Source organism: Coturnix japonica, chromosome 1 (genome assembly GCF_001577835.2).
Source record: "Coturnix japonica isolate 7356 chromosome 1, Coturnix japonica 2.1, whole genome shotgun sequence".
In the NCBI taxonomy this organism is placed as follows: Eukaryota; Metazoa; Chordata; class Aves; order Galliformes; family Phasianidae; genus Coturnix; species Coturnix japonica.
In genome coordinates, this window is record NC_029516.1 from 117,534,440 (window position 1) to 117,544,548 (window position 10,109).

The following is a 10,109-nucleotide window of genomic DNA, read 5'->3' on the forward strand; positions in this document are numbered from 1 at the left end:
TATTTTTCCTTCAATGAATATGTTTGAGAGAATTTCAGAGATTACTCCTCTGTTAGCTTCCCATCACATATAAATGATTTAAAAAATAATAATCCACTGCCTTCTTCACTTAGTATAATTGCTTGCCTTAAAGGGAAAAAACAAAGTGCACAAAAGGCATAACTGTCTTATTTTAAATTATGAAACACGATGGATCTGGAATCCAAAGCATCTTTTATAATATAAAGTAAAATGTTACATGAAATTTTAGCCTGTTGCTCAGTAAGTCAGGCTGGTGTTTTGTTACTGGACGTGGCAGCCAGCAGTCTGATGCATCCAGTTGTAAGGTCTTAGGAGGGCTGTGCTCTGTACCTGAACAGCAGAGATGTGATGCTCCTTAAAACCAGACATAAATTCTAATCCTGTTCTTTGCCCAGAATTTCAAGGACCTTTTTTCTTGTTTGGCATCTTGGTGTCTTCTCCGCATATGAAAAAGAAGGTAGCAGTGTCAGTTTCACGGGTGGGAGTTGCTTGATTTCTGTCATGGTAATAAAGTGCATTCCTTAACATTAAGCACTGAAACTGACAAAATGAGAGCAGTAAATAGTTGGCTCTAACATTCACCATCTACAGTAGGAATGTTCTTATAAAACTATATCATTAATACTTATTTTCCTTCGTGAACTTACTTTAAAAAAAAATCACCACCAGTGCACTGTCGAAGCAGTGACATTTTGGGTTTGTTTTTTCCTGGTCCGCTTCCTGAAGTACCGTATTACTGCAACCAGAACTACAGTTCTGTGATTAGGGCTGGCTTGTTGATGTAAATGCTCCAGGTCTAACAAAGCTTTTTAGGTAAGCAGGACCTCCAGATGATTACTGCTGCTTGGTTGTAGCCTTCCTCTGGCCCAGGCTGGGACAGCTCCCACTGTAAAACGTTACAGCCATTCAGCAGACTTTGGGGCACACGTACAAAGGATTGAGGCCCACTGCAGTCTGTTTACCACCAGTGCAGAAATAAAGCCATTTATTTTGGATAAAATTGTCATTAGTGCAATACATCCTGAAACAGAAGAGGGAAATGAAAGTATTTACATAACTTAAGCAATAACACCAGCTGTGGTCTGAGGTCATTTTAGTATTTTTGTAAAGTAAAAATAAGGCAAATTAAACCCCCCTTCGGTGTTTATGATCCGAACTAATCGAACTTAAAGATTGTCTACCTACACTGTTAAGAAGTACATGAGGTTCCAGACAAGCTCAGACATTTCACAGCAGGGAAAAAATAACAAATCCAGAGTTACAGAATTGTTCTTCTCTTATTTAACAAGTGGATGTTTTCAGAAGGCTGACAGACTTCCATTTCTCCTGGCTGAGAGGCTCTCCGTGGATTGTATTTCACTTAAACAGGGAGTACTTTCTTCATCGTGATTAAAGCAGTCATACGTGCTCAGCAAAGACCCATTTGCTGCTCTATCATCTTTCCTCAAGGAAACGGGCAAATTTGCTAGGGTGAAGTTAACATCTTTGAAGGCATGCAATAAAAAGATCCCCACGATAATAGTAAGGAAGCCACTGAAGGTGCCAATAATATCATCAGCCGCCATGTGTTGCCATTCCTTGAACAGGATAGCAGAACAAGTTAAAACAGATGTCGTAAAGATTACATAGTAGATCGGAGTCACTATTGAAGTGTTGAATATATCCAGAGCCCTGTTCAAGTAGTTGATCTGCGTGCTCACGCAGACAATAAGGCTTAGCAGCAGAATCCAAGACAACGGACTTTTCAGCACTGGTTTTCCTGCAAAAAGTTCCTTTATAGCAATGCCCAGACCTTTGACACAGGAGACTGATAATGCTCCAATCACAGAGCAAATTGTGATGTACACAAGAATGTTGGTCTGTCCATGGCGAGGTCCCACCACAACTATTAGAATTAAAGACACAATGACAACAAGTGTTGCGAAGACCACAAAACCTGTGTTGGGGGAGAAAAGACATCTTGTTATTTATGTACTCTATCCAACATCTTAGGGGTAACAGGAAAGCACGTGTTACTCCACCAGCACTGAAGTTAAAACAATTTTAGCGTGATCTTGCTAAAATAATGAAACTCAGACACATTACCTTTGCCACTGTCTCAACATGAAGACTCCCTATGAAATCATGCCACAGAACCTAAATCTCTACTCTGCTGTGACAACATGAAGCAGACACAAATCATCTTTCTGGTAATAAAGGTTGGTAATAAAACTGTCTGCTTAGAGAAAAGTAAGTGCAGATCTTTCTGTATTAACTACTCAGAGTCCAAGCCAGCATTTTTCTTACCTGGATCACGTAGTTTGTTGGACATTTCATCTAAAGTTTCTACTTCCTCCTCTTGTGGAGCATGAATTACCATCACGGTTGATCCAAGTATACTTAGCAGACACCCTATTTTTCCATGTAGATTAAGTTTTTCATTTAAAAAGAAGGATGACAGAATGGCACTAAGAAGAAAAAAAGAATGGACAAAACACACAATTAGTAATATTTATTTGCTCATCTGCGTACACTTGATTTGACCGTACATTCCAGTAACATATATAATGTGTGCTTTTTGGTGAGCAGGGACACCCTTAATGGCCATAAATCACTGAGGGCAATTCCACTGATTAAGCTTTTATTTAAAATAGCAACGCAGTCGATTTTCTATCAAGATCCTGCAGGCAGAACTAACTTGCAGGATTCTGCAGCTCCTTTTTATTCTGCCTCCCCTGAACTCTGAATTGAGGCACTTGTAAAAATCATTTTAAAGAGACAAAAGTCTTGAATTAGGAGCAAAAATACTCCTGTGTTGTATACAGTGTGTTTTTAAAATGGAGAAGGCAACAGCTTTTCACATATTGAGGTGCAGATTGCCAGAACCAGTTCAGAGCAGTCACTTCAAATTTGGAGAAACTCAGAAGTTACTTCTGACGTTTATAACTGTTCTTCATGTATAGTTACGAACAAACCACATTTACTACAGCATATCTCAGGCACTTATAAATATTTAGCTTTACTCTCTGCAATCGCATTGCTTTCTGTTAGTATTTCTTACCTTACGAGAACACTGAGGGCACCCAGAGGAGTAACTAAGGTTGCTGGAGCAAAGGCATAGGCAGCAAAGTTTGCTGCTTCTCCCACTCCCACTGCAGAGTAGTAATGATAATAAAAAGAAGTTAGGGTGCCTTATGCAACAAACGTGTAAATCTTCTTGCACACATGAACATGCAATAAGGGAATAAGGGAAAAATCTAATGCTGGTGTTGGGCTAACAGTACCAGTACAACACAAAACCTCCATTACTGTTTTAAACACAAAACAGGCTGGGGGACCACAACAGGCACTACAATTAATTCTGCTGAATAAGAAGATGTGCTTTACTTTGGTGTCCATGTTGTATCTCCACAGCCTGCTAAATGGAGTCATGAACTTTAACATGGAGATACCTGCAGTGCCAAGCTACAAGGCAAAACACGGGCTAGGCATCCATTAAGCTACGGTTACTGTGATTACAGACAATAAGTTCAGAGTTTTAAGTAATGAGAAGCAAAGAAGATGGACACCATCCCCAAATTTACTTACTTGAAAGAAGTCCAGCCCACCACAGCCACTCCTTAAGGTACGCATGACCACCTTGACCTGAAAGAGTGTTACTCCATTAATATACCAACAAACAGCTGGCCCCTGTCACTGCCAAAACATTTTTGTTTGCTCTTAAAAATACAGGCAGTCTTTGACATCTTTTTGATAGAGTCTCTTGAGCTAGAGGAACTGAAGTCATTGTCAAGCTCTGACATGCAGATGCTTCCTACAGCCCACTGTGAAAACTGATTGTTTTGTTTCCTTTTTATTAGAAATGGCAGCGATGACCATATTGGCTTGACATGAAAGACAGTTCTTTCAACTCGCTGCAACAAAAAGCCAAGTTACACATCTCAGAGAAACACTGAGGAAATCAGGCATGGTTTAGACAATCAACTACATGCACCAACGTGAAATGCAGTCACACTTCCCCATTCCAAACCAGGCAGAACAAATTGTGTATCTCACCCCAAATCTACCATCTTTCAGAAGCAGGCAGGACTGGTACTGAACTTAAAATATTCAGATTCAACCTTCTAAACAGTCTAAAGATTCTGCAACCATCTGCATGCTGCTCTCAAACCAATGTTCTACTACAGCTCCGACGCACAGTAACAATCCCTCATTTCCTTTACAGCTATTGAAGTGGGGAAAAGTGGCTTCAAAAATCTTTAAGTTCTTAAGTTGGACCCAATCAATTCCCAAAACGATAACAGTGGAAGTCATTTAATATTGTTAAATTCAGTTCAACAAAATAAAGCTGAAAATGTATACAAATGCCCACTAACAAGGCTTTTTGTGTTGGTAATATATCAATCCATAAGTAGAACTGTGTGTTGCTTAGAACCTTCCTGGCTTTAAAAAGGCAACAGCAAGAGGCAAACACTTTCTGCAGCTCCACTACAGCATATCATAAGTGTGACTGAGTTTTTTAGAACATTCTCCTGACAAATGCAGTTAAATTCACCCCCTTAGGAGCGTAAATGCAGCTGTGAGTGCTGGTTCCAAGCTCACTTTGCAAAATGAATTCAAACCTCAACTAAGGTGCAACAGGAATAGTTTTATTCTAAGTGTCCCTACAGGGCACTGTATGCAAATCAAGTAGCATGTGTCACATGCTGAGTTAGGTCTATTTGACACCAGAGGGAAAAAACACAAGAACACGCTGGATAAATGTTTGAGGTTCCACATACCGAAAAGTAAGGAGGAGATCGTAAATGCAGCAATCTATTAAGCAGTAAAACTGGAATGTCATCAAGTTTCTTCAACATGCATTTACCTGCTCTCATGGAGCCCTTCCTGGCTAACCGGAGAAGGCCTTTCTTTTTCAGGATAAAACTCCCCCCAATGAAGATGCTGGAGCTCATAGCCAACACCAGCCCAATGCAGAAGTCATATCTCCCACGGGCTTGGCTCATCTCGTAAACTGCTGGGGACTGTCACATTGATCAGTGAACAGTACAGCTTCTGTTACTCAACACAAGGTGATGCAATACTGAAACCTGAGCAAAACAAACACATGATTAAAGTGGTAGAAATGTACAACATACAGAGGATTCCCCAGCACTTCGTGTGTCTGGTTCTTCCTGAGATTGGCCAATGGAAGAAAAAGAAGCACATCTAAGCTTGACTCACAGATGAGTCAAGGCCATCTGACCCAGAATATAGAAACTGAAACCTCGAAACATAAAAGCTTCTCAGAAAGGAAAGGCAAACTTCTAAGTGATAGGATTTATTTTCCTTTTCATTATGTACACAGACCTGTGACCTGCACACCGCTTAACTGACAACACCAAACAAATCATTACTTACATTGAAATTAGTTTGTCAGAGAGCTTGAGAACAGCCACAGCATCTCTTCCACATAAATTCACTAGAAAAGGTGAAAGAAGAACAGAAGAGGTGTTAAATTGTACAGCAAACTGCCTGACACAAATGAGCCTGGATGTAAGCGCGTGCATTTACCAGCTATAAAGAAGGAACAAGAAAAGGCCTCTGTTTGTTGATGCACAAAGACTTCCCACACCTGTCTGAAGCATTTTGCTGCTCAGCTACAGTAACTATGAGCTCTGCTGAAAAGCACCCACCCAACCTAAGCCTTAGTTATGTAAGACCACAGCTTAACAAAAAGCACTAACTAGGCTGGACTAGAAATGAAGGTTTTACATGCTCATCCTCTAGGCTAAATACAAACATTCATTTCAGTACATCCTTTCTCCTGTTATATACTGCAATGAGGATCTCCTGGATTTCATCTAATATGCAAGACTGCAATTTAAGATATCTGTGGAAATCCTTTTAAAATGAAAAAAAAAAACAACAAACAAACCCAAAACAAAACCCAACCCAAAGTCCTTTCAAGAAGATTAACATCTCTGTAGGACGAAGGGAAATGGAAACTATATTTAGGCTTTTATTTTAAGGCTGCTGGTTATTATGAACGTTCAGAGAACTGGCCAAAAGGAAAACACCTATAGATAAAAGTAGCTTTAAACACTATAGATAAAGAGCCACATCCAGCCTGGCCTTGAATGCCTCCAGGGATGGGGCATCCACAACCTCCTTGGGCAACCTGTTCCAGTGCGACACCACCCTAACAGAAGGAAACATTGCTCAGAAGTCCTTCTCTCTCTCCACAGGAGCACAAGGTAAGGAGCTTTAAAAGATGTTAAATATTTATTGTAACAAATTAGCTACATGTGCAGAGACATTAGAAGTGATTTTGTGAGATGAAATAATATTTTACATTTGAAAGCAGATTAGCTTAAGCAAGTATGAGAGAGTTACCAGCCAAAGAAAATTAATTATCAGCTCTAATAGTTGTATTATATATGAAAGCAATAATTACAGTCAGTAAAAGTTAACACAGTAGACTGTTCTAACTTTGCCTACTTGGCCACCAGCCCTCAAGAGCTGAGCAGACTGTCTTTTCTCTGAGAAACAGCCTAAATATACACTAAAATCTTTGAATGCTACAATTCTGGATTTTCTTTCCACAAGCTGATCTTTTTAACTGTGAATGGGATGATCTTCAACAGGGCTGACAATAGCAGGACTAGGGGAAATGGATCCAAGTTAAAAGACGGAAGATTTAGGTTGGATGTTAGGGGGAAGTTCTTCACTAGGAGAGTGGTTCGGCCCTGGAACAGGCTGCCCAGGGAGGTTGTGGATGCCCCGTCCTTGGAGGTGTTCAAGACCAGGTTGGACGGGGCCCTGGGCAACCTGATCTAGTAAATGTGTATGTTTGGTGGCCCTGCCAGGCAGGGGGTTGGAACTACATGATCCTTGAGGTCCCTTCCAACCCGGGTCATTCTGTGATTCTGTGATTTGACTAACAAAAGTCATCACAAATGTCCACTCTGGCCTTGGAACAATGTACAGCTCCCTCTGTGCCTGCAAGCTGCCTTCTGCTATGCTGCCCTCTGGGGCCTCTCTCAACAGCCCATGCTTTAAGTTCAGCTCCTGAAGCTGTGCACTGCATTTCAGCTGATATATTATCACTCCCACAATACGGTGGAAGTCTCTTTTCACTCAACCCCAAACCAGTGGTTTTCTTCACACTTCCTGTGCAGTCAGCTTCAACTGCTCCAACAGCGTAACCTCCAAACTCTTTGCTACAGAGCTACTGTTCTCTGAATTGCGTTTGTTTAGCCACTTCCACCTGGCTGTGTGTAATCACTTTCATTTACACCTTCAGAAGCATCTCCTTGTACAGAAACGTTTCCTGAAAGTATTCATCAGCATTTACACGCTGGCAACCCTTCCCTGCTCGGTGCCATTAATTACGAGGCTTGTTTCGACCACATCACCAGGACTACATGACTCACCAGAAGGATTTGAAAACAACAGGCCTATTTTGATACGATGTTACTGAGAGTTACCTCAGGTACAGCTGCTCACTTCTGCTGTATTTAAAGTTCTGGTCACCTTTAAGAGCTCCATGAGAACTTCTGTGTTTCTATCTTTCAAATAGGGCACCTGCTTAACACCCTCCCATCCACAAAGCTTTATGTGGAAGAAGAGTGGGTTCAAGCAACCGAAGCTTATAACTAGTATACAGTGACCCTGCTGCCCTTCCAGAGGCATAAATCCACAGAACAAGAAACATCCCCTAACAACACACATGTTCACTAAGGTACCCTTTGAAGGCTTGTTACATACGTACCAATTTGTTCCAAAATCCAGCGGCATTCACTTCTTAAATACTCCCAATGTTATGTTGCTAAAATATAAATTAATAAGAACATTAATTGGTACATTAAGAAATCAGCTACGAAACCCCAATGTCCATAACTTAATGCTAATCTCACTATCGCACAAATCCAGATCTTCTTCCTCAGTCATGTTATGTGCACCTGTGAGCATCTCTCTGAGACATGTGGACAGAGAACACATCAAGGACGGATGTTACACACAATTAAGACATAAGAGCTGCTGGTTCCAATCTCAGTCACGTGCACCTGTAAAAGGCCGAGATGCACATCATCCAGAGCCCAAGGAGTCCAGAAAGTAGGAAAGAGCACCTCCAATATTGTAGTGCAAGTCTAACTACAACAGAATCAGATCAAAGAATCATAGAATGGTCTGGGTTGAAAAGGACCACAATGATCATCCAGTTTCAACCCCCTGCTATGTGCAGGGTCACCAGCCACCAGACCAGGCTGCCCAGAGCCACATCCAGCCTGGCCTTGAATGCCTCCAGGGATGGGGCATCCACAACCTCCTTGGGCAACCTGTTCCAGTGCATCACCACCCTCTGGGTGAAAAACTTCCTCCTGATCTCCTAAAACAGAGACAAAGTTTTCCAGCCCTGTCCATGAGAGTGCAGACTTATGCTTGTTTTTATGTACTACACAGACAAGATAAACAAGGAAATATGCTTGATCTTAACATTTTTTTACCAAGATGTCATACATGTGTGTACAGACACCACTAGAAGCAGAAACGCCCAAAGCAAAAGACGCATCAGTTTCAAAAAGCCCATTTAAGTACATTAAGACTTTTTGAACACTGAGCAAATGTACTCCTTTAATGTGATATTAAGAAAGAAAAAACCAAAGAGCATTCAATTTTAAGATACTGGGGGAGAAAACAAGAAAAAATCCATTCTTTAACTTCTTGTGCATCCCGTTCTTTCTATGTTATTTATACTTATCCTCTTCTATATAAAGAACAATGTTCAACTGCAGGACCTTCACTACAACAGAGCATTATTCATCAGCTAAATGACCACAGAGTGTGCTACCCTGCTGCCTGCATTTCCCAGAAGTCTATCAAAGCGGACCCAACGTGAAGTCAATGACACGACCTCCTCTATCCCTGATGCAACTTTTTCTTTATCTCATTCTCCAGCCAGATGAGCAAAGTTCTCTCACGCTCTACCTGGAGCTTTATAAGATAGGCAGCCTCATATTTCAGACAGCCTACAGACATGCCAGGACTGAGACACCAGCTGCCAGACGCAACTCCTACCTTCACAGAATGGAAACAAACCCAAAGTCTCTCTCTGATTTACAGAACGCAGCCCAAACCTTCCTTCCTACCTTGGACCAAAGCACAGCCTGGGCTGGGAAGCTGTTCCGGAGCTCACCTGGCACTCAGCCCTGCACCAGAACCTCTTGGGCTCCACGACGAACCCGGCACCACGAACACCCCTCCAGGCTCGATCCCCACCGCCATGCACGGCCCACCGGGGCCTGCCGGCTCCTCACCCACACGGCTCCCGGCACGTCGCCACCGGGGGCCGCGCCTGGCGCCCACATGCCCCGCCTCTCGGAGCTCGCTCTCCCGGCCTCCTCCCCCCTGCTCAGCCCTCAGGCCTCGAGGCCTCCCCTGCCCTCCTCCCCCCGTTACCTGCGGTCGCCGCCCCTCACGCTCCCCGTTCGGGAGGACGAAGAGGCGGGGGAGGCCGGAGCGGGCGGTGGGAGGGGCGGGCGGCCGAGCTCTGCACCGCCATGAGGGGAGGGATAGAAGGGTGAGGAGTGACGGCGGGACGAGCCGCGACGGCAGCGCCTTCCCCGAGCTCGGCTGTGCCCGCCCCGCCGGTCCCACAGCCGGAAAGGGCGAGGCAGCCTCACTCTAGCCCGCCCCCATCACATGGTCTGTCCCGTAAGCCATCCCCTATAGCTGGCTCTTGTGCAACCATTTCCGTCTCCACACAAACAGTGGGAAGGTTGCGACAAGAAGATATCCACCCAGAGCCGCTGTCTGGTATCCGTTGGCACAATATCACCAGCTGGCGGAGTATTAAAGCATCCCACCAGGCTGCTGAGTTCAGTGCTGAAAACTGATGGGGAAATCAGGCAGCTGTAACGGCCTCTGGTGGCCACATCTCTGCTGCATTTAACCAGTCTATTCCCTAAGACACAGGCCTAAAGACTGAAACAGTTCCTCATAATACTTCCTAATGTCCAGCCTAATGTCCTCAGGCTGGACATTAGGAAGTATTACTTTTCAGAAAGACTAGTCAGGCATTGCAATGCACTGCCCAGGGACGTGGTGGAGTCACCGACCATGGGAGA

The 10,109-nt window shown here is 43.3% G+C and overlaps 1 protein-coding gene across 1 annotated transcript; it reads right to left on the minus strand.

The window, feature by feature from the left end:
* Nucleotides 1-978: 978 nt before the first annotated feature.
* On the minus strand, nt 979-9,556 carry NIPA2 (NIPA magnesium transporter 2). The gene is made up of 8 exons (XM_015851171.2): nt 9,442-9,556; nt 7,754-7,810; nt 5,401-5,461; nt 4,868-5,090; nt 3,589-3,645; nt 3,062-3,152; nt 2,308-2,468; nt 979-1,957 (listed from the first exon to the last, which is right to left on the minus strand). Exons 4-8 carry the CDS (start codon nt 5,004-5,006, stop codon nt 1,320-1,322), a joined length of 1,086 nt encoding a protein of 361 aa, XP_015706657.1. The 5' UTR covers nt 5,007-5,090; nt 5,401-5,461; nt 7,754-7,810; nt 9,442-9,556; the 3' UTR covers nt 979-1,319.
* Nucleotides 9,557-10,109: the final 553 nt, after the last annotated feature.